The 26,146-nt window shown below is 39.1% G+C and overlaps 1 protein-coding gene across 2 annotated transcripts in view; it reads right to left on the bottom strand.

The window, feature by feature from the left end:
- SWAP70 (switching B cell complex subunit SWAP70) overlaps positions 1-26,146 on the bottom strand; it is a 78,997-nt gene that overhangs the window by 31,649 nt on the left and 21,202 nt on the right. For both annotated transcript variants that reach the window (XM_057553330.1, XM_057553329.1), the window contains exons 2-3: positions 22,588-22,728; positions 6,150-6,323 (exon numbers count right to left, since the gene is read on the bottom strand). In XM_057553330.1, the coding sequence (XP_057409313.1) occupies positions 6,150-6,323; positions 22,588-22,728 (315 nt within the window). The remainder of the gene's footprint in view (positions 1-6,149; positions 6,324-22,587; positions 22,729-26,146) is intronic.

Here is a 26,146-nt window from a genome sequence, read left to right on the forward strand (position 1 = left end):
TTATTCTTAAATGTACATTTTCATACTTAATTTTATTAAAATCTATAAGTCTAAAACTCATTCAAAATATAGGTTTTTTAACGCTATTAAAGTACTTAGGAAGGAAACAAAATCTAACAGAGAATGGGCACCTAAAGAAATGACTCTACTGTTTTTCATAAACTGTGCAACTTTGAATTTGCAGTGCTTGGCAAAGGCCAGGAGATGAGCTAGGAGCTCAATAAATACAAGGCCATATTTTAAACCTTAGGAGGCCGGTTCAGCAGCCAGACAAAGCAGTTCCACATAAATCTGTTTTAATGATCCCTTCTTTCCCCCCACAAGTACTCCTGGCCACAGAGGAATAATCTGTAAAACTAACTCTATTTCTACTTCTAATCAGAAGAATGCTGAGGGAGCTAAGGACATCAAAACAACAGAGTTAAGTCCAAACAATGACATGACAAGGTATGCTACTTGACTATCCTGACAAGTCAAAAAAAGGCCATTCCCTTCTCAAATAAGATTAACTTGTTTAGGAGAGGACGAAGACATTCCTGTCAGCCTGCAAAGAGGAAGGCAAGCAAGCAGTGAAGTCTTGGCTGGGCTCTGGGTGCATAAAAATAAAGTCATGGCCCACATCAAGTCTTATGTAGGTCCCAGTTTTTCGGCCACCTAGAGCAGAAATCTTTTTTTTTTTTAAGCTTCTTTTTTTTAAAATTATTTATTTATTTATTTGTGGCTGTGTTGGGTCTTCGTTTCTGTGTGAGGGCTTTCTCCAGTTGCAGCAAGTGGGGGCCACTCTTCATCGCGGTGCGCGGGCCTCTTACTATCGCAGCCTCTCTTGCCATGGAGCACAGGCTCCAGACGCGCAGGCTCAGCAATTGTGGCTCACGGGCCTAGTCACTCCGCAGCATGTGGGATCCTCCCAGACCGGGGCTCGAACCCGTGTTCCCTGCATTGGCAAGCAGATTCTCAACCACTGCGCCACCAGGGAAGCCCTTTTTTTTTTTTTTAATAAATTTATTTATTTATTTATTTTTGGCTGCGTTGGGGTGCGGGCTTTCTTTAGTTGCAGCGAGCGGGGGCTACTCTTCGTTGTGGTGCGCGGGCTTCTCGTTGCGGAGGCTTCTCTTGTTGTGGCGCACGGGCTCTAGGTGTGAGGGCTTCAGTAGTTGTGGCATGTGGGCTCTAGAGCACAGGCTCAGTAGTCGTGGCGCACGGGCTTAGTTGCTCCGCGGCATGTGGGATCTTCCTGCACCAGGGCTTGAACCCGTGCCCCCGCCTTGGTAGGCGGATTCTTAACCACTGCGCCACCAGGGAAGTCCCGAGCATAAATCTTTTGAGTGTCATAGGCAGAGCAGTCAGGAAGCTGATGCTGACTGGCTCCCTCCATAGCCTGTGACTCAGTGATAATCTAAAGCTAATGACAAGTCCTCCACATCAAGTAAGAGCTGCTTTGAGGAATATGCTAAGTCTCCTTACAAACTAATTTCTAATTCTGAAATCAGGACAAAGCCGCTTTCAAGTCCACCGTGAATATTTTAGGGATGGAAAGAACCGAAAGATCACAGGTAAGAGACCCACCCCATTTCCAGTTCTAAAGAAAACGCAAATAAATTTAGAACACTAAGCGTAACTACAAAATGTCTTAAAAGACAATACTGGGGATTTATTAGCACAATTCTTCCAAGCAGCAGCTAGGTTTTTCTTTTTTTTTTTTTTGAAAGATTTCCTTATAGTCACTGTTGTAATATAGTTGTTTTTTTTAACATCTTTATTGGAGTACAATTGCTTTACAATATTGTGTTAGTTTCTGCTATATAACAAAGGGAATCAGCTATATGTATACATATAATCCCAAATTCCCTCCCTCTTGCGTCTCCCTCCCACTCTCCCTAAGCAGCAGCTAGGTTTTAAAAATACCATTAGCATATCTTTTTCTACATCTATCAGCATTCTATTCCCTTCTATATGTTTCTGTATTAACAAAATTTTTGTGGACAAAAATTCCATAGCATGTTTTATTTTTTATTTCCCCTTTCACATACGTGCACAATTACATTATTATTATTATTATTAAACACTAAGAAACTGTCCCCACCGCTACAGTGAAACTGCCTTTTCCTTGCTTACCAATGACCACCTAATTGTTAAATCCAAGGACAACTTCTCACTCATTACCCTCTAATTTTTCTATAGAATCTAATGCTAGGAACTACTTTTCTGCTTCTTAGAACCTTTTCTTTCTTTGGCACCCATGACTCAACACTCTCCCAGTTCTCCACCAACCTCACAGACTATCCAATTCTGCTTCCTTTACCAAATCTACTTCCTCCCCGTGCTACAGAAATGGGCCCAAGGTTCTGTCTTCAGCCCTCGCTTCTCCCACTACTGTCTCTTCTTCCCTGATCTAACCTACTCCCATGGCTTCCCTGTCTCTGTCTCCAGCCCTGGCCTCTCACAGCTCTAAACGTACTCTTTCAGTTCAAACAGGACAGCTCCACAAGGATGATCCACTCAAAATGCCAAATGTACCAAACCCATCATCATACATCATATCCCCAATTTGTTCATCACCCTGTCATTCATTCATACACACACACACACACACACACACACACACACACACACACACACACAGTTTAGTGAACATTTATCATGGAGCCAGACATTAAGTTAAATGCTTCACATACATCAACTATCAGTCCCCACAAGAGTCCAGTGAAGGAAGTAGTGATCCCCATTTTCCAGATGGGGAAACCCAAACAGGGAGATTAAGTAATCTGTTCACAGTCACAGAACTAAAAAGTGGTCAAGTAGGGATTTAAACCAGGCAGTCTGATTTGAAAGACCATGCTTTAAACAACTATATTACCTCCCAGTCGCCCAGACCTGAAACTTGTCTCTATCTCTGTACAGCCATCATGTTCTAGTTAGAAAGGGCATGTCATTCTTTTTGACTGCCCAGCACCTAACCCCCTTCTTATGTCTGGGGAATTCCCCATATGGAAGCTAAAAACACAATTGGACACTTTCCAGGCCTCCTTTGCAGCTAGTTCATGGCATGTGACCTAGGTCATAACAGTTAGATGCATCATGCCCTGACTGTGATTGAGAAATAGGCACAGAAAACTCTCCATGGTAGCAAGAACAGTTACTTGCAGGAAGATTTGAGTTCCTGGACAGCACCCAGTGTGCAGGGCCAGAGGTGTTCCGTGGTGCAACACGCATTTTCCCTGTGGTTCCTCACTGCATAGCCTCCACACCTGGTTTTTCAGCCATCATAGCCATTCTGTAAGCTACCCAATATCCTTTTTAAAATTCCCTTTTTGGCGTAAATCAGTCAATCCAGCTGTTTCAAAGACTGGCAATTCAGTCAAGCTGGATACCTCACTCATCTCCGACATGCCCTTCCTTTCCTTTCCTGCCTCATATAACCTTGCCCACTGTTCCCTCCAACCGGAAGTCTTCTCCTCTCCCTTCTCCATTAGTCAAAATTCTTCCGTCTTTTAAGGCCCAGCATAAATGCTACTTTCCCACTAAATATAATAAGTAACACTTAATGAGTACTTTCTAAGGGCCAGGCAGTCTTCTCATTTGATATTCACAAGGGCAGTTAGGAGGCAGATACTAGCATTAGCCTTATTTTACAGTTGAGGAAACTGCAGCAAAAACTAATGAAGTAAATGGCCCAAGGTCACACAGCTAGTGAGCAGTGATGAAGCCAGAATTCAAATCCAAGAAATCTGACTCCAGATTCCTGCTCTTAACCAAGGAACACCAAATTACAGCCCATGAGTCAAATCTACCCCAGCTGCCAAATCTGGCTCTCAGCCTGTTTTTATATACCCTTGCTCCAAGAACGGTTTTTACATTTTTCAGCAGTTGGAGGGGGTAAAATCAAAAGAATAATAATACTTCATGGTCCATTAAAATTATATGAAACTCAAATTTCAACATCCATAAGTAAAAGTTTTATTAAAGCACAGGAACATATTGTCTTGTGGCTGCTTTCACGCTATTAACAGCAGAGTTGAGTAGCTACAACAGAGACAATATGGCCCAGGAAGCCCACAAAACCTCAAATATTTTCTGTCTGGCCCTTTACTGAAAAAGTTTAAGACCCTGCTTTTAACCACTACATTATACTGCCTCTCTTAAAAAGCCTTCCCTGATCCCTGACCTCCCTCAAGCTGGAATAAATCGTTTCCTTCTCTGTATTTGCATGGCATTTGCATCTCTCTTATAACAGGTAGTTTATTTTGCTTTGAATTACTCTTGATTTTTTTCTTTTCCTTGAGCAGACTGCATATTCCTTGAAGGCAGGAAGTCTTCTTTTTCACTTTGTATTCCTCTTATTGCCTCATTTACTGTTGCCAGTCGGTAAATCCTTGCTGACTTGAAATAAAATATTGCAGTGTGAACTTTTAAACAGATTTTCCTAATATGAACATGAATCATACAAATAAATCACAGACTAGACTCATGCTGGCAGGATGGATAATAATGGGCACCCTCAATCACTACTGTAGGTATATAAATGGTACAGCCTTTCTGAAGGGCAATTCTGCTTCGTTCATCTCATACCCTGAAAGTGGGCATTTTTTAGGACTTAGAATTCCACTGCTGGAAATTTATCCTAGTGTGCAAAAATGTATGCAATAATATTAGTCATAGGAGCTAACATTTACTGAGTACATATCACGTGCCAGGCACTGAGCTAAGTCTTTTATTTTCTCCCCCTAGTCGCAATTATTTTTTTTAATTTTAGATTTTTTATTGAGGTAACATTGGTTCATAACATTATATAAGTTTCATGTATACAACACTGTATGTCTACTGCTACATGCACTATAGTGTGCTCACCAGCAAAAATTTAGTTTCCAAAAAGTTGACCCTCTTTATCCCTTTCAACCTTCTCAACCCCACTTCCCCTCTGGTAGCCACTATTCTGTTCCCTGTAACTACATGTTTTTGTTTGGTTTGGTTTGTTCGATTATTTTGTCTGTTTATATTCCATATATGCATAAAATCATACAGTATTCCTCATTCTCTGACTTATTTCACTTACTGAACTAAGTCCTTTAAATACAGAGCTTCACAACCCTTGGAATAAACATTTTTATGAGCCCCATTTTATAGATGAGGAAATTAAAACTCAAGAGGTTAAATCATTTGTCCAAGGTTAGGGGATTGCAAATGACTTTTTTTAAGGGGAGGACTATAGTTGATTAATCTGCATATTATTAGTCTTTTCTAAATTTACTACTGTAATAAGCATGGATTACATGGATCATTTTTTAGGGCAGTAAGAGAGCACAGAATCCTTACTCCTGTATTCCCCCTGTCCCCCCCCCATCCCCCCGCCCCTTGGAAGCTCAGGGAAAATAACCCAGAACAAAACAAGCAAATGTCCTTTTTCATTTACTTTAGAAAGTATGGTTTTACAAAAGTCTCCATCCTTGGGCTTCCCTGGTGGCTCAGTGGTTAAGAATCCGCCTGCCAATGCAGGGGACACGGGTTCAAGCCCTGGTCCGGGAAGATCCCACATGCCACGGAGGAACTTAGCCTGTGAGCCACAACTACTGAAGCCCGCGTGCCTAGAGCCTGTGCTCCGCAACAAAAGAAGCCACCTCAGTGAGAAGCCCGTGCACCGCAACGAAGAACCAACACAGCCAAAAATAAATAAATAAAATAAATTTTAAAAAAAAGAATTAAAAAAAAAAAAGTCTCCATCCTTGACTTTGAAACAAGAATAGTTATTTCCTCACATAAATCAGCCTTGGGAACAACATTCTGGATCCTACGTGTTTCCCATATAGCATCACTCAGCCATTTCTTATGGTTTTGCGAGTATGTAAGTAGACAGAAAATTATGTTGTGACTTGTACTGAATAAAGACTCTTTGAACATGAGGATGGATTTGTCTATAATTATAGCAGTTTAGAGAGGAAGAGTCCCACCCTGTGTGCAAATCTCCATGGTTATTGCATGACCCTAAATCACTAAGTTTTGGACTTTTTTGGATCCAAGCTTTTTTGCCTCTGATCCAAAAACACTAGTACAGGATCTCCTTCCATGTCTACACTGAAATAACACAAATACTTCCAAGTTAGATCTATTAAATGCTAAGATGGCCCTGTAAAACTTCCCAGAGCCACACTTACCTCTTCTGGCACAATAATTAGCGGGTACTTGTCCTCAGATAAAAAGTTGAAAATAACCCATACTTTAAATGCATCGTCTTCTGTAATGAGCAGGAGACTCTTTGCGAGGTTTTTTTTGACACAGAGGGTCCAACACATCCTATTGAATTCAATCTTGTCAAAGTTGTCTTGGACCTAAAAAGGAACGAGGAAAAATTCCAATGAACCAGTCCAAAATAAGCAGCATGTAAACCAAGTAAAACAGAAAGACAAAACCTACTACAGGCTTCTATTTTAATCAATCCAATTAACCAATAACCATTTCCTAAGTAGTTGCTTAGGTACCACACTTTCAAAGGCTCGATTAAGAATGTTATATTGAGGGACTTCCCTGGTGGTCCAGTGGGTAACACTCTGTGCTCCCAATGCAGGCGGCCCGGGTTCGACCCCGGGTCAGGGAACTAGATCCCACACGCAGGCCGCAACTAAACATGCCACAACGAAGATCCCATGAGCCACAACTAAGACCCGGCACAGCCAAAATAAATAAATATTAAGAAAAAAAAAGAATGTTATATTGAGCCTGACACTGAAGCAACATCTGCCCATATCACTCAGTCGGCACATAAAATACTGGCTTGTCAAATAGGTTTTTTTTCATGTATAAACATTATCTTCTAAACAGATTACCAATCCTGATACAGAGAAGTTGAGAATGTCAATTACTCAATATGAGCCACATGCAGATATCTCATCTTTACCTATATGGTCAAAGAAGATACTTTCTCTTGGGAAAAACTGTTGAACTGAAATTCTAAAAAGACAGCTCTGCCACTCAGTCATTCAGTTATGCATTCAACATTCTCTCAGTGTCTACTATGAGCCAAATACTATGCTACAAATTAAGGATATAAAGGTGAAGAAGAACTTGGCCACTGCTCTTAGAATAGTCACAGTTTATTAAGAAAAACAGACATGCAAATAGACAAATTTTAACATAACACAGTGCATAATTCAATAGTTTTTCACTCATTCAACAGATAAAATTTAGATAGTAATTATTATCTGCCAGGGACAATGCAAAGATACTGAATATACTACTAGCCCATGTCTCCAAGGGATGTCAAGGCAATTACAATATAGTGTGATAAGTATTATATAGAGGTAAGCAGAGGATTCTGTGGGAACACTGAGAAGCTAACCCAATCTTAAGAATTGGGGGAGGGCTTCCCTGGTGGTGCGGTGGTTGAGAATCTGCCTGCCAATGCAGGGAGCACGGGTTCGAGCCCTGGTCTGGGAGGATCCCACATGCTGCGGAGCAGCTGGGCCCGTGAGCCACAATTGCTGAACCTGCGCGTCTGGAGCCTGTGCTCCGCAACAAGAGAGGTCGCGATAGTGAGAGGCCCGCGCACCGCGATGAAGAGTGGCCCCCGCTTGCCACAACTAGAGAAAGCCCTCGCACAGAAACGAAGACCCAGCACAGATATTAAAAAAAAAAAAAAAAAAAAAGAATTGGGGGAAGTTTTGCAGAAAAAGTGACATAACAGAGCTGAGTCCTAAAGGACCACCAAGAGTCAAAACAATTTGAGAATGAGGTAAAGAGTGTTTCAGGTAGAACAGAATGTGAGAAAGCCCAGAGGTAGAAACAACCATGGTTAGTTTGGAAGAACTGCAGGAAGGTTAATGTGAATGGGGCACTTGGTACTAGAGGGCGGTATGAGTCAAGGCTCTTTATAAGTGCAAATAAGAGAAATGATCCTGAGTTCCTTTAAACAGATAAGGAATTTATTGGAAAAGCAATGGGTAACCTCAAAGATCCAACACAAGGGCTGAAAAATCTAGACTCTGAAACTAAGCCGTTACCAATCTAGGCTAGGCAGTCAGAACTGCAATTGAAACTACTCATGGTACCAGCGGGTGAAGACACAACTGCCAATATAACATGAGGCCATCACTGTTGCTACTGACCCAGTCCTTGATCCTCCGTGTCCCTCAATGCAGATTCAAAGTCCCACCAGGTCACATTCCTATGCCCTAGCTGCCAGGGAGCAGGGAAAATGAGGATCTAAACTTTTCAATATCTGAGATGTGAGATAGGTCCTGTCCTCCACCAAGACACTATGGAATTTCCCAGACATAAGAAAAGAGTTGATACTGGTCAGATGAAAAACTGACAAATGTCCACTGCATGGGGCACAGTGAAAGACTAGGCTAGAGAGGTAGGTCAAGACCAGATCACGAAGAGCCTTATAATTCACAGTAAGGAGTTAGGATTTATCTGTACTGAAAGAGAGGGAGGGGGCAACATATACAACCTGCATTTTAAAAGCCATATTGGGGACAATATGGAAAATGTACGGGAGGAGGCAGAGCGGGTGACAGGACAACATGAGCAAAGCATTTCTTTTTAGAGAAAGATGAATGTTGTGTGTAATGTAAGGAAGAAGTCACTAGTTGGCTGCAGGAAGAAGTTTCTCTCATTCTCTAGCTAGAATTTGTCATTAGTAAACCAGTTCCCCACAAGTAAGAAGATATATCCTTTGTGCTCTGCCTTGAGCACCCTGTCTCAGTCTGACACCATTTCCCATGCCCCCATCGTACACAAATGACCCCATGAAGGGAAAGTAATAGCTGCTGCTTCTCTTTTCATTTTTTTTTTAACACCATTTACTGAGGACTTAGCATATGCTTGGCATTTTTTTTTTTTAATTTATTTATTTATGGCTGTGTTGGGTCTTTGTTTCTGTGCGAGGGCTTTCCCTAGTTGTGGCAAGCGGGGACCACTCTTCATGACGGTGTGCGGGCCTCTCACTATCGTGGCCTCTCTTGTTGCGGAGCACAGGCTCCAGATGCGCAGGCTCAGTAGTTGTGGCTCACGGGCCTAGTTGCTCCGCGGCATGTGGGATCTTCCCAGACCAGGGCTCGAACCCGTGTCCACTGAATTGGCAGGCAGATTCTCAACCACTGCGCCACCAGGGAAGCCCTTTTTTTTTTTCTTTTTTTTATTGCAGGCCGCCTTGGTTGCCAGCTGCTTGCGCGGCGCCTTACCGCCGGTGGACTTACGCGCAGTTTGTTTAGTTCGAGCCATCGTAAGAAAACAGAATAAAAAAAACCAAGTTGCTTGGCATTTTATATGCAGTTTCTTATTTAAACTTTATATTGGCCCCATAAGGTTAAATACTTTCCCAATTTTACAGATCAGGAAATAGAGGTTCAGAAAAGTTGAGTACCAAGTTTACATGGCTAGTAAATATCAAAACCAGGGTTTAAAATCAAAGCTCAAATTCTGTCTCTTTTCTCTATGCCAAACTGCTTGTAGAATTCAGTAGATGGAGGACATCTATCTATGTGATGGAAGACATCTCTACAGGACTAGTTTGAAAGGCCACTACTATCAACTCTATCCACCCACACCCCTAAAAAGCACTAAGTGGAAGATATGCCACCAGGGGAAATGACATGTGCATGAAAGCATACAGTCTTGCCCCGAGGAACAAGAAGTGATTCTCTGTGAATCATGAGGTGAATTATTGAGTTCCTGAGGGGAAGTGGCTAGATTTATGGCTAGAAAAGCAAACACAGACAAAAATCACAAAGAGCTTTATAGTTTTAAGAAATAGCCTGTAGGAAACTCCCAAGTTTAGAGCAAAGAACAAGCAGGTCATCTGCAGCCTACATTAGTACTTTGCAGAAAAGATGGTATTTGAGGCAGACCTTGAAGTATATTGAAGAGTACAAGGAAAAGTACTCCAAAGGATAGGAAAGGAAATGCCACGAGCAAAGGCATGGCAGGAGCAGCACACCAACCATGTTTGGGGATGGCCACAGCATGAAGGGGACAAAAACAAGGGAGAAAGAAAGACAGGTGTTCAATTATGTGAATCTTCAACCTGCAGTTCTGGGAAGACATTTAGATGGAGGTGTCCAAAGACACTCAAGGAAGGAACTGTAACCTAACAGAAGAGGCAGGTTTGTGAATCAACTGCATGTCGACAATGACTGAAGCCACAATGGTCAGTGAGATCACTGAGAGAAAATGTAAAGTGAGAAAACAGATGGAATCAAAAACAGAACCTCAAGGGACTCGTGCACATTTGCAAAGCAAGAGGAGGAAGAGGAATTATGACTGGAAGAACAGTCAAAGTGGTAGGAGTACCACAAAGACATGAAAACTGAGTGAGGAAACAGTAAGAGGAAGGTTTGATCAACCCAGGAGTCTCCCCTTATCCACAAGGGATAAATTCCAAGACCCCAGTAGATGCCTGAAACCACAGGTAGTACTGAACCCTATATACACGTGTTTTTTCCTATACATATAAATCTATGATAAAGTTTAATTTATAAATTAGGTACAATAAGAGATTGACAACAATAATTAGTAATAAAATAGAACAATTACAAATAATATATTGTAATAAAAGTTATGTGACTGTGGTCTCTCTCCCTCTCAAAATACCTTACTGTACAAAACTTTTTTTAATAAATTTATTTGGGCTTCCCTGGTGGCGCAGTGGTTGAGAATCTGCCTGCCAATGCAGGGGACACGGGTTCGAGCCCTGGTCTGGGAAGATCCCACATGCCACGGAGCAACTGGGCCCGTGAGCCACAATTACTGAGCCTGCGCGTCTGGAGCCTGTGCTCCGCAACAAGAGAGGCCGTGATGGTGAGAGGCCCGCGCACCGCGATGAAGAGTGGCCCCCACTTGCCGCAACTAGAGAAAGCCCTCGCACAGAAACGAAGACTCAACACAGTCATAAATAAATAAATAATAAAAATAAAATAAAATAAAATAAATTTATTTATTTATTTTTGGCTGTGTTGGTTCTTCATTGCTGCACGCAGGCTTTCTCTAGTTGCAGCAAGCGGGGGCTACTCTTCATTGCGGTGCTCAGGCTTCTCATTATGGTGGCTTCTCTTGTTGTGGAGCATGGACTCTAGGTGCGTGGGCTTCAGCAGTTGTGGCACTAGGGCTTAGTTGCTCCGCGGCATGTGGGATCTTCCCGGACCAGGGATCGAACCCATGTCCCCTGCACTGGCAGGCGGATTCTTAACCACTGTACTAACAGGGAAGTCTCTTACTGTACAAATTTAATGCCTTTTCCATCTTTAAGCACTTATCATGTACTTGGCCATAACCTTTGCATTTTGAGGTGCAACAAGAAAACCAGCAGAATTTCTTTTTCCTTCTTCACAATTTCACGGATAGAAGATTCGTTCTTACCATAGATATTAGCAAACTCGGCATACAGGTTTTTTTTTTTTTCCTTATTAAGTATAGAAGTTTCACCTTTTCACTTAAAGGAAGCACTTTAAAGCTTCTCTTTGGCTATCTGAATTGCCAGCATCACCACTCTTGTGCTTTGGGGCCATTTTTAAGTAAAATAAGAGTTACTTGGGAATTCCCTGGCAGTCCAGTGGTTAGGACTTGGCGCTTTCACTGCTGTGGCCCCGATTTAACCCCTGGTTGGGGAACTAAAATCCTGCAAGGCTCGCGGCACAACCAAAAAAAAAAGAGTTATTTGAACACAAGGACTGCAATACCCCAACAGTTGATCTTATAACTCAGATAGCTATTAAGTGACTAATGGGTGGGATACACTGGACAAAGGGACAATTCATGTTCTGGTGTCCTAGGCAGGACAGGGCAGAAAGGCACAAAGTTTCATCACGCTACTCAGGACAGCGCACAATTTAAAATTTATGAATTCTTTATTTCTGGAATTTTCTATTTAATATTTTCAGACCACGGTTGACCACAGGTAACTGAAACCATGGAAAAAGGAACTACGGATAAGAAGGGGCTACTGCAGTGCCAAATGCTACAGAGAAATTAAGGAGGAGTCGTTTAAGAAAAGACTACTGGTTTTGCAATTCAGTGGTCACTAGTTAGTTACCTTCAAGACAGCTGAGAAGTCTGGATATAAGTCAGACTGCAATGGGATCAGAAACCAAGCAAATTCTCCATCAGTTAGTTTTCCCAGGAAATAAATAGTGGCTTTTTGGTGCAAGTTCTCCGTGTCTTATTTAATTTTAATAAATTGTCTGTTTGGCTCATTACTTCTCTATATTCTAATCTACTATTCTTTAGTTTAATCATGATCAAAGGTAGAAGTATATCAAATGATGGCATTTACACCTTTAAAAAAAGAAAATATCAGATCATATATGAAAAGTCCACAACTAACATCATACTCAATGATGAGAAACTGAAAGCTTTTCTCTTCTCTTAGAGAAGAGATGAGGAACAAGACAAGGATGCCCACTCTGACCACTTCTATTCAACACAGTTCAGAAAGACTCAGCCAGAGAGATTAGGCAAGAAAAAGAAATAAAAGGCATCCAAATTGGAAAGAAAGAAGCAAAATTATCTCTGTTTGCCGATAAAATGCTTTTTCTTATGTAGAAAACTCTCGAGATTCCACCCAATAATTGGTTTATTAAAACTAATAAACCAATTCAGCAAACTTCCAGGACACAAAATCAACCCTCAAAAATCAGTTGTGTTTCTATACACTAACAATCACAATCAGAAAAGAAAATTAAGAAAACAATCCCATTTGCAATAGCATCAAAATGAATAAAATACTCAGGAATAAACTTAACCAAGGAGGCAAAAGACTTGTACATTGAAAACTACAAAACATTACTCAAAGAAATTAAAGATGACACAAATAAATAGAAAAACACTCTATGCTCATGGACTAGAAGACTTAATATTATTAAAACGTCTATACTATCCAAGGCAATTTACAGATTCAACACAATCCCTGTCAAAATCTCAAAGGCATTTTTTTTTTTTTTTGCAGAAACAAAAAACATCATCCTAAAATTCATATGGAATCTCAAAGGTCCATGATAGTCAAAACAATCTTGAGATGGGACTTCCCTTAACTGCAGTCCAGCAGTTAAGACTCCGCGCTTCCAATGCAGGGGGTGTGGGTTCGATCCCTGGTTGGGGAACTATGATTCCATATGCCCTGCGGCACAGCCAAAAAATTAAAAAAACAAAAAACAATCTTGAGAAGAACAAAGTTGGAGGCCTTATTCTTCTTGATTTCAAAACCTATTACAAAGCTAATAGGAAATCAAAACAGTATGGTACTGGGGAATTCCCGGGCAGTCCAGTGGTTAGGACTCCACGCTTCCACTGCAGGAGGCATGGGTTTGATCCCTGGTCGGGGAACTAAGATCCCACAAGCCATGTGGCACAGCCAAAAAAAACCAAAACAAACAAAACAAAAAACAGTATGGTACTGGCATAAAAACAGACATACAGACCAATAGAACAGAATAGAGAGCCCAGAAATAAACCCTAATGTATACTGTCAAGTGAGCTTTAAGAAGGGTGCCAAGACCACACAATGAGGAAAGGACCATCTCTTCAACAGTGGTATTGGTAAAACTGAATATCCACATGCAATAGAATGAAGATGGACCCTTATCTTACACCATGTTCAGAAATTAAGTCCAAAACGGAGTAAAGATCTAAATGTAAGACCTGAAAGTATAAAACTCCAAGAAGAAAATATAGGGGAAAAGCTTCATGACATTGGAATGGGCAATGATTTATTGGGTATGATTCTAAAAGCACAGGCAACAAAAGCAAAAACAGACAAAACTACATCAAACTTAAAAACTCCTGCACACAAAGGAAACAATCAACAGTGTGGGACATGGGTGAAACAGTCCTTGCCATCCCAGAACTTACACTCCAGGCGGGTAATAAGATATCAAACTATACAGCAATAACACAACCACCTATGTGGTGAAAACTGTGGCAAAAAGGAAAAGCACAAAACGTTGCAAGCATACATTACAGGAAAGCTGGTTAGGTCTAGAATGGGTGGGGTGCTACCTGGAGAAACCTCGTTGAGGAAGTGACAATCAAGCCAAGACCTCCACATTACGGGTGGAGGAAACTTTACAGCAGAGGAAGCAGCATGTCTGAAGACTGTGGCAGGAAGGGTCTTAGTAATCTGAGGAAGGTCAAGGTGGCTGGACTGAAGTGAACAAGAAGGGAGGAGAGAGGAAGAAGAGGAGGCTAGAGAGGTTGCAGAGGCCGTACTGAACATGGCCCTGTGTGCCCTGATAAAGATGTTGGACTTACCTTAAAACAACAGCAAGGCATTGAAGGGTATGGATTCAATATTCAATATTACCTCAATGAAAATAAATCCATAAATTGAAATGGTCTCTAGGTCTGTTCTAACTACAAAAGGTCTAGAAATCTATGATTCCATACTCCATCTCATCTACAATTACAAACTGTGCTCCAAAATTCCAGTTTGTATCACACATATTAAATCAATAGTCTCACATTTAATAATAATGGCTGCTAGTGGTTTCAAGGTGCCCAAATGGAGGATAATTTCCCAGAAAGAAAGTGTAGAGTCGTTCTTATTTTTAACATATAATTACTTTACACCAAAATTCATACATATGAAGAATAAGGTATCACCTCAATTCTGACTCAAAGCACTAAAAGTATTTACAAAACTAAACTCACATGTTCTCTGAACTAGAAATTTCATACAAACCAGCTCAAGACTAAAGTGGCTGTGGAACAGAGACAGTTCTCAGAAGACAGGGAAACTGGCCAATTTGACGCTTTAGAAATTGATGGCAGAAATTTTTTTTCTCAGAAAGCATTCAAACTCTTTGATTAGTGATTCTACTTCAAATAATCTATCCTAACAAGTGAATCCGAGTCAGATAAAGATTTATCTAGGATAGTCACTATTATTTATAAGAGTGGGAAAAAAAATTAAAAGTCCACCAAAAAGGGAATGGTTATAAAGTCACAGTACAAAACTATTATACAGTCACTGAATACCACTTAGTACTTGGGTGACCTTGGGCAAGCAATTTAACCCAAGGTCCGTTTCATCTTTAAAATGGTGGTAATGATGGTACTTAACCTACAGAGTTGACATAAAGACTTAATTAGAAACCTGTTTAAAACATTTAGTACCTGATACACAATAGACTCTAAATAAATGTTAGCATCTGTATACTCAACGTCTTTTTAAAAAAATTTAATGATATGGAACAGACAATATTAATGTTAAGTGTTCAATATGATCCCAACTTGAAAAATAATATATAAAAACATATTTTAAAAAATAAAAACTTGGGAATTCCCTGGCAGTCCAGTGGTTAGGACTCTGTGCTGTCACTGCCAAGGGCCTGGGTTCGATCCCTGGTTGGGGAACCAAGATCCCGCAAGCCATGCAGCGCAGCCAAAAAAATAAATAAAATAAAAAATAAAAACTCAAAGCAAACATATCAAAATGTTAACAGTAACCACCTCTATATGTTAAAGTTATGGGTGATACATATTTTCTTAATAAGTTCCTTTTTTTTCTTAATTTCAACAATATCCTGTTATTGCCTTCATAATAAAAAAAAACTTTAAAAACAGTATTTTACATTAATTATCATGGAGATGCAAATCAAAACACAGTAAGATTCATACCCACTGGAATGCCTATAATAAAAAAAAAATGTTGGTGAGGATATGAAGAAATTGGACCACTCAGCCATTGCTGGTAGAAAAGTAAAATGCCTAGCTGCTTTGGAAAACAGCTTGGCAGTTTCTCAAAAGGTTAAACATAGAGTTGCCACATGACCCAGCAATTCCATTCCTAGGTATATACCAGAGAACTGAAAATATACATCCACACAAAAACTTGAACATGCATGCTCACAGCAGTAAATTCATAATAACCAAAAAGTGGGAAAAACTCAAATGTCCATCACCCAATGTGCAAACAAAATATGGTATATCCATAATGAAATATTATTCAGCCATAAAAAGAAATGAAGTACTGTTATGTACTACAACATGGATGAATTTTGAAAACATGATGCTAAGTGAAAGAAGACATACACAAAAGGCCACATATTATGATTCCAGTCATATTGTATGAGTTCAGAATAGGTAAATCCATAGAGGTAGAAAGTAGATTAGTGGTTGCCTAGGGCTGTGGGAGACGAGAGTAAGGGCTAATGGGTACAGTTTTTTTGAGGGAGGGTAATGAAATCTTCTAAAACTGATTTTAGTGATGGTTGCACAAAAATGTGACTACACTAAAAACCACCAAATTGTACACTTTAAGTAGTTAAACTGTATGGTATATGAATTACATCTCAGTAAAGCTGCTATTTTTGAAAACAATATTTCTTTAAACTATATCACCCTTAGATTTATATTGCTGGCCAAAGTATTCAATGACATAAAGTCATCCATATTCTCAGCATGGAACCTCTTTAATCACTCTGAAGTTTTTAGTCCTGTATAACTTTACAAATCTGATCAAAATGTAGAGTCCACCTTGACCACTGTACCAAATTAATACCATATAACTTTCAAGCAACAATGAAAGAAAAAAGTAACATAGGCTATAGGACAATAAGAAAGAACTGTACAAAAGCATGGTTTGGGGAACTTAATTAAGAGCAGTACCCCTTCCTATTAAATGACACTTGTTAGGCATACATTTGACAACATTTTGAGTGCAAAGGCATATTCATTCCACTAAAAGGAATTTGAAAACTCATTTTATGGGAGAACTATAACTAACACAGGAAGAGCAAGCATCCGGTAAGAAAGTAAAAATGTCCAGGCCTAGGAAAACAGAAAGCAGAGACTGCTAGACTCTAGAAAAGGGACATTATATTGAACAAAAATTTTTCTCTTTGTGTGTTTTTCTTTTGTGTGTGTGTGTGTATGTTTCCCAAAAAAACAAACAAACAAAAAGGATTATGTTAGAAAGCAGCAAATTCCCCAATTAGGACTTGGCTTATTGCCAATGGATTACTGGTTTTTAATCATCAAATAGCCCAGACCAACCTTTAATGTGTAGAATCAGGGAAAATAACTGACCATGATTTGGACCAAAAAGCCTATTAGGCTATTAAATCTCATGAAAGGCTTAGTTTGCCTCATAAACATGCTGAGGCAGAACTAGTTTTTTATGTAGTCTACTAGGGCTCAATAGTAAAAAGTTAACAATATAACACTTTCTTCAATTATTATCAGATAAGCCAGGCAGTGGTTTTTTTACCCAAAAAAAAGGGGGGTGGGGGGAAGCTCACAAAAAATTCTTCCTAGATGTTCACAGAATCCTATTCTTTTATTTATTTATGTATGTATGTATGGCTGCGTCAGGTCTTCGTTGCTGTGCGCAAGCTTTCTCTAGTTGTGGCGAGCAGGGGCTACTGTTTGTTGTGGTGTGCAGGTTTCTCATTGCGGTGGCTTCTCCTGCTGCAGAGCATGGGCTCTAAGCACGCGGGCTCAGTAGTTGTGGCACACGGACTTAGCTGCTCCGCGGCATGTGGGATCTTCCCGGACCAGGGCTCAAACCCATGTCCCCTGCATTGGCAGGTGGATTCTTAACCACTGCGCCACCTGGGAAGTCCCCAGAATCCTATTTACTAAAGAAGAAATTTAACAAATAAGAAAAAAAAAAGTTAACAATCAGCGGAGGCAAAATATTTGCTACAAGAACACACATGTTAATCATCTGAAGCCTCAGGAAAGCTGAAAATAAATTCTATCAATGTGAAGAAAAACAGGAATTTTTCTCTCTGAAGAAGCAAATATAGAAACCAAATAGAAAAATTAATTTCTGCAAAGCAAGTTTCATTATAATTTATCTCTTGGTCTCAACCCCTTCTGAGTAATTCTCTTAGGCAAAGGCAGAAAATCTCTCAAATAACCTGGAGGAAAAATGACCAAAATGAACACTGAGGGACACCAGATACTAATTAAGAAGAAAAAAATCACCTTAAAACACTTGAGAAAGAACCTAAGAGAACTAGAAGGAGGCTGAGATAGTTTGAGATGATCAGAATGGCTTTTAAACCATTCTACCCCTGCCCCTACATATCCAGTAACTGGAACACATTAATTCTGGAAGGGAGTAACTAATCCCTCAATAGTACATATAGTTAAAAGAACACTGGTCTAGAAGTGAAATGGCTTAGGTTCAAAATCTATCTACCCCTTTTTAGCTAGGCAACCTTATGCATTCTATTTCCTCCCGAGTTAAATGGGGATAAGAATTCCAGTTATGCATCATCACAGGATTACCATGAGGATCAAATGAGACTTTATACACACACACACATATATATATAGGAAAGCACATCTTGCAAATGTTTAATTATTTCATATTTTCATTGCATAACTGATGACAATCTCTAAGTTTTTATGTTAACATTCTTCAGTCACTATTGGCATTTTTTTCAACCAAGTTTCAAAACAAGGCACAAATCTTTGCTCAATTTAAACCCACACCACGAAAACCTTGCCTGCTTTATTTGGATTGAAGGCCAGGCAAAATTCCACTCCAGGTGGCTTAGCAATAATAAACAAGGGCTCACTGTTTCATCACATCCTCACTTGCTCTGTGAATAAAGTTTTTCTCCAAATTTTGTGGCTAATTTTGGACTTTTTAAATACTGCTGTATTTTCTCCCCCAGTTACAAAACTTTTAAATACCTAAATACTAAAACAAAGAACATTTTAAAACTTTAAAATTCAAGATGTTTAAAGAGAGTTACATCAAGGAGAACAAAATGTGGTATCAGGGTACAGCACTTCAAGATATTCAACCATGTTTCTCTATCTACTAGTCCAGCCCACACAAATTCTAGCACTGAAAAACAAAGCAATTTCCAGATTTCTGAGAATCCCCCTGTATGTTTTATTTATATATATGTGTATATATATATTTTTAATATATATAAATTTATTTTATTTTATTTATTTTTGGCTGCATTGGGTCTTTGTTGCTGCGTGCGGGTTTTCTCTAGCTGTGGTGAGCGGGGGCCACTCTTCATTGCGGTGCGCAAGCTTCTCATTGTGGTGGCTTCTCTTGCTGCGGAGCACGGGATCTAGGTGCGCGGGCTTCAATAGTCGTGGCTCCTGGGCTCTATAGCACAGGCTCAGTAGTTGTGGTGCACGGGCTTAGTTGCTCTGCAGCATGTGGGATCTTCCCGGACCAGGGCTCAAACCCGTGTCGCCTGCATTGGCAGGCAGATTCTTAACCACTGTGCCAGCAGGGAAGTCCGTGTTCTATATATTTTAATAACAGACATAATTCTGCTTATTGTCTTTAGTTTTTAAGATTAAACACATGCACACAGTAGGTCATCAAACATTTGCTGAATATAAGACATATTTACTATGTGAACTGTCTTTGGTTTTGATTTTAGTTTAAATAAATGGAAATTTTTTAAAAAGTAAAAATATGATGAGGTTATACTATCTGTTCCAAATACATTTTTGTATTTTAAAAGTAGGGAAGACAATAAGTTTTTATTTTTATTTATTTAAAGTCCATGATGCCAGAGTGCTAACACATACTTTAGGGGAAAAAATTAGGGAACTAGCCGTTGTTTGTCCTAGATGCACAGAGAAAAGGGAGTCCTTTGGGTTTGATGGTCCATTGCAGACTGACTGTCTTGTTTCTAGTTCATAGGGCCTAAATTTGATTAAAATAGATATTGGGAGAAAAAAAAAGGGATATACCTAATTTTAACCCCTTCTGTGGGATCTGGGCATGCACCATATCCTAACCACTTGTCTTAGGGGTTGTTAATGGAGTGTAAATGTTCTCACCACTATGGTTGTATTCAAAACCTCTTGTCTTTTATTTAAATTAGTGCAGAAATATCAAACGGTAAACTCAAGGATTCTGAAGCTGTTGTAACTAATCATGGTTAAGAGAATTTCTTTAAGATACAGAAAAACAAATACTATATGTTCTCAGTTATATGTAGAATATTTAAAACAATGAACTCAAAGAACTAAGAGAGTAGAATGGTGGTTGTCAGGAGCTGGTGGGTAGGGGAAATGGCGAGATGTTGGTCAAAGGGTACAAACTTCCAGCTTTAAGATGAATGAGATCTGGGATCTAGTGCACAGCATTGTGACAATAATTAACAATACAGGACTATATACTTGAATGTTGTTAAGAGAGTAGATCTTAAAAGCTATAACCACAGGGGAAAAAGAAAAGGTAACTATGGGAGACAACGATAACACAACTAACCTTACCGTGGTAATCATTTCGCAATATATACATATATCAAATCATCATGTTGGGGGACTTCCCTAGTGGTGCAGTGGTTAAGACTCCGCCTGCCAATGCAGGGGACATGGGTTCGAGCCCTGGTCCAGGAAGATCCCACATGCCATGGAGCAACTAAGCGCATGCACCAAAACTACCGAGCCTGTGCTCTAGAGCCCGAGAGTCACAACTACTGAAGCCCACACACTTAGAACCCGTGCTCCACAACAAGAGAAGCCACCGCCAAGAGAAGCCCATGCACCACAACGAAGACCCAACGCAGACAAAAATAAATAAAATTTTTTAAATATTTATATTAAAAACAATCACGTTGTACACCTTCAATTTACATACATTAGGCGTCAATAATATCTCAATAAAGCTGGGGGAATTTTTTATAAATAAAAAGAATTTCTTCACAAAAAAAGACATATTTACTTATAATACAACTACAAACACAAATGAGCTACCTGATTAGTAAACAGAAAGGCAGCCCAAAAAAGCTTTAGAAAATAGTACAGCATCATACTGTGAAGTTTTGAAACCTCACACATCAGTTTCTGTATAATTTGTTTGGATCTTTTTTATCGTGATATAACTCACATTCCATAAAATTCACCCTTAAAGTGTACATTTTAGTAGTTTTTAGTATATTCACAAGGTTTTGCAACCATCATCACTATGTAACTCTAGAACATTTTCATCACCCCAAAAAGAAATCCCAAACCCATCAGTAGTCACTCACCATTCCCACTTCCCATCAGCCTCTGGCAACCACTAATCTATTCTATATCTCTATGTGTTTGCCTATTTTGGACATTTCACATAAATTGGATCACACAATATGTGGCTTTTGTGAGTTTGATCAAGTCTTTCATTTCATTATGGTGTGGTTTCTCCCTCTGCAGTTGTTTCTAATTAAAGCATGACCAAGTATATGTATAAAACATACACACACAAATAAAGAGCAAAAAATTGTATTGTGAGGCTGATATGGAATAATAGATATAGGTACAAAGAATACTACTTAGATGAATACACTGTAATTTTGACAATCTTTGCTGCAAAATTTCTGAAAGATATAATGTGATTTTTAAAAAGAATGCTGACCAACATTTTGGTATTTTCCATACCAGTAACTTAAATTATTATTATAAATTTTAATTACTGTACTTTGCTATTATAAAAAAGACACTTAACTATAAAAAGAATTTATACATATAAATAGCTATAAAAATCCCAAAAGAGTCAACAGAAAAAAATATGTCAATAGTTATGGCATTTAGGTGATTGGAAAACAGGCTTTTTAATGTGTTTTATTTTTAATTTAAAAGTATTATTACTGTCACTTTTTGAAAGACATTTTTGACATATATCCAAAAATTTCAAGCTTGGTGTTATAAAAATAAGCAAAAGCAGTAATTCCCAACCCTTCATGTGCATATATGATTACTTTCATACCTAAACTAAATGTACATGATATGGAAAGATGACACTAATATATTGTTCAGTTAAAAAAGTAAGTTGAACTATGTGTAGCATGACCCTATTGGTACAGAAACAAAACACTATGTATTGTATAGGTGTGTATTTGCATGTCTATAAAAAGGTCAGCAAAGATATTCATCAAACAGTTAAAAGTGGTTACTCCTGTAGAGTCAGACTAAAAACGGTAAAGAGATTTTACTTTTTATTTCATATATTTGTATTAATTGCCTATTTAATAACAAAGCTACCTTTTGTAATTTTTTAATCACCAATGTTTTTAATTAAATGTGCCATCAATTTAGATTTTCTTTAAAAAAAATAAAAGAACATTAAAGTCAAAACTTTAATGTGTCAATTTTTAATTATCCAAACCAAGGGAGAAACCAAACCCAGCAGAAAATACCAGTATGGCTTCCAAACACATAATCATTTTTTACAGCATCTTTACTCATAACATATCCCAGAGGAAACATCCAAGTGGCACCCGAAAAAGTCTAGGATGAAAGCTTTGCTGTATGATATCTATAAAGATAATTAACATCACATTTTACCCCATCATATCCATGCTTTAACAATCATTGCCAGTACATGTGGAACCAGAATTTAAAAAGAAAAAACAGCTCCCTAAGAGAAGACAGGTACAGATTAATACAAAATACTTAATTTCCAAAAAAGAGCCAAGTCGTAAAAATACCGAACGAAGTTTTAGAAGACACTGGAGAAGAGAGAGAAATAGGAAGTACTGTCAGTCTCATTCTTTCTTTCCTTTCTGATTTATCTCGTGATGCTTCACACCTAAACTCCTTAGTGAACTCACCAACAAGGGGCTATGGGGCCCACTTGAAATGTGCAATCTGAACAATGCTGTAAGCAAGAAAAGATTAGAGTCATACCTTTTCCAAAATGAACTTGTTTAAATACGGCATGTAGCCCTGATTGGAGACAGGCCCCTCATCATCATCCCGGAAGTGCTCTTCAAGGGCAACAGGGTCGTGTGGAACCTTCAGCACTGTGCACAGGTTATGGGAAAGAACCTAAGGGAGAAAGAGGGTAGTTTAGAGGCATCCACTAACCAGCACGTGGCACCTTCACTGTCCGAACACAACTGGCTGCTCCCTGTCCTGGGGAGAGAAAGATGAAGAATAAATTGCCAGCTGCCAGCTCCCCACCTGTTACCCATAGTGTCTCATTCCCTCCCCAGTTTTGGTCCACTTCAAACAAGTCTCTCTTACATGCCTTACAATGAGCCAGGCTCCAGGCAAGATCTGTGACTACCAGACTGCTTGTAGTCTTTTATTAATTGGCCCACATTAGAAAGAAAAAGGGGGGAAAGAGCAAGAGAATGTGTTTAAAATTAAACTTCTCCCCGAGTAAAGCAGTCCGTCAAGTAGAGCTGTAAGAGAAAGAACCTGGTTCTGAACAGCTGCAGCTGGGGGTTCTGGACAAGGTGGCTGACCTGGGCCCAGCCACAACCTCTATGGGCTTCAATTCTCTCCTTTGTTCAATATAAAGGGCCAAGTTAATATACAAATATACCAGATATTAATTAGTAATCTCTAAGCATCCAAACATCTCTAAAATTCTATGATGCTAGGCTAAGTTTTCAGGATGAGTATAAAAGAGTATAAATATAAAAAGAGAAAGAAATCAAGGGCCCAATTTAGAAATACATGAAAAATCAATAGCAAAAAAATCTCAGCAGTCACCAAAATGGTTGAAAACATTCTGTCGAAAATCTGCGTCCTGGTCTTGCAATAATCGAAGTGCACACTTTAACATTCAGATAGTTGAGTGGGCAGTCTGGGCTCTTTCAGTACTCATCTTGTTTCTTATTAAATGAAAATCTAGGGCTTCCCTGGTGGCACAGTGGTTGAGAATCTGCCTGCCAATGCAGGGGACACGGGTTCGAGCTCTGGTCTGGGAAGATCCCACATGCCGCGGAGCAACCGGGCCTGTGAGCCACAACTACTGAGCCTGCGCGTCTGGAGCCTGTGCTCCGCAACAAGAGAGGCCGCGACAGTGAGAGGCCCGCGCACCGCGATGAAGAGTGGCCCCCGCTCGCCGCAACTAGAGAAAGCCCTCGCACAGAAACGAAGACCCAACACAGCTAAAATAAATAAATAAATTTATAAATGAACATCTAAATATAAAACTTAAATCCCTTCCATCCCATTTGTGCATTCTAAACAGGTCAAATTACATAGCTAAGGCCATGCTGCCTCTGACACAGAATCTTATTAGATGTTAAATCCCAGGTTGAAATCTTCCCTATTTGTCTCAGCCCTACCCATTTAATCGCTTAAGGAGCCAAATTCATCTCAATGAATACTTTCAATTCCATAAAGCAAGTTACTTTTTTCTACATACACATATTTCGTTAGAATTTTTTAAGATTAAAAAAATTAACCTATAAAAAAACATTTGCATATCTTCTTTGTACATTTGTTTTGTTTCTCAAAGCTTCATTTATGTGGAGATCCTTTTCTACATGCTCTACTGGTTTTAAGGAAGTAAGTAAAGTAAAGGAAGTAAACTCACAAATGGTTATAAATGAAGTAATGAAGACTTCTATCAGCCCCTACAAAGCAGGTTGTTTTTCTCAAGTAAAACTTCTATTTGCCAGTAGTAGAGCACATGAAAAGGGCACGGTGGAGCTTTTACAGAATCTTGCACCACAGTCAGCAAAATCCTAGACATTTCCTTTCTCTATTTACCTAGTAAAACCTACAGAGTAATTATCTACCTTCAAAAAGGTTTTGTGAGAATCAACTTCAGGAATGTAAGGAGCTTAAAAACTGCAACATACCATGGAAATATAGAGCATACTCCTCACATAAGGCTCAACAGTCATTCACATTTTAAAATTACTTGGGACTTTTTTCAAGTAAAAATTCCCAACCACAGGTTAACCTATGGTATGTCCATAAAACGTTAAGAACAGTGAGGAACTCACTAGGTAGTGATACATAAAGATCTACAAGATAACTTAAGTGAAAAAAGCAATGTACCTAAGACTACATATAGTGTGTTATCTTTTGTGTAAAAGAAAAAGGAAGAAGAAATAAGATACTCTAGAAGGATATATAAGAAACGAGTAACCATGGGGAGAAAACTAGTATGACTGCAGACCAGGAGCAAAAGATTTCTTACTGTATCTCCCTTTTCATTAAGTTTAGGAAAAAATTTTACGTATTCAAAAACATAATAACTATTTTAAAAAGTAAACACACACACACATACACACACGTATATATACACACATACACACATATACACAGACATATACACACACATACACAGAGACATATATACACACACGTATACATACACACGCACATACACACACACACACATACACACACACACACACACACACTTTTCTTAATGGCCAGCTTAAGCCCATACAGCTAAATCTACTTATATTTGAACTCTACACTTTTTCTTCTACATTAACTTACTCCCTAGAGTTTAGGTATAAAAGGAAGACATATTCCACAGCAATGTACCATGACTAATGGATGAATAAGATGTAAGGGCAATAAATGAGCTCAGAGAGAATAGTGTGTGCTACAATGACTTCACAGATTAAGTGAAATGTAACCTAGGCCTTAAAATAAAAAGAGCTTTTGGATAGGAAAAGGGCAATTGGAAAGCTTTCCAATAGAGAAATAACATGAGAAAAGTAACTGATTAATGCAAAATCCTCAGGGTACAAAAAGCAGACACCAATCTCTCTCACACCCATCCCTTTCTTTGCCTTTGGGTTTCACAGATCCTCCAACTAAAGCCCTGGCAGGGGCCTTAGATGCCATATTGTCATCCTTCTCATCTTATAGATGGTGAGTACTGGCTCAAAGAGATTAAATTTGTTTTTCTTGACTAAGGTTACTTAGGAGAACTGAGACTAGAAGTCAGGTTTTGTAATTGCTGGTCCAACACTCTCTAGTAACAAGGAACATTATGTTTCCAGTTTTCTAAAGTCAACAACATCTTTGCGTAGCTGCTTTAGTTCAACCAGTGATCCCACTGAAGATTTAGATTTAAACTCTAGACTTCAGCCTTGGACAATTAAATACAGGGATAACTGAATTCAGTGATAACTTTCTCAACCACATTCATTTAGTTAAGCAAACTGTGAGGGAGGCAGCAGATTATATTAAAGGACTCTGGAGGAGGAGACCTGAGTACCAGCCCTATTCATGTGGTCTGTTCCTGTACAGTGGTTTGCCATTTACCCTTTTTAAATATTAGAATATTTTGCTACTTACTCGCTTAGTCTCAGTATCCTCACTGCAAAAGGAAGAGTTGGTGACTTGTCTCTAAAAATAATGTTTTTAAAAGCTCAATCCTTAACTATCAACCCAAACTCATTTCATGAACTCAACAGAAAGAACTTTAATTTAGATCAGAAATTCGGCTTTTTTCATTGTTAGTAAGGCCTAGAACTGGGAA

The sequence above is a fragment of the Balaenoptera acutorostrata genome, chromosome 9 (genome assembly GCF_949987535.1).
Source record: "Balaenoptera acutorostrata chromosome 9, mBalAcu1.1, whole genome shotgun sequence".
Taxonomy (NCBI): domain Eukaryota; kingdom Metazoa; phylum Chordata; class Mammalia; order Artiodactyla; family Balaenopteridae; genus Balaenoptera; species Balaenoptera acutorostrata.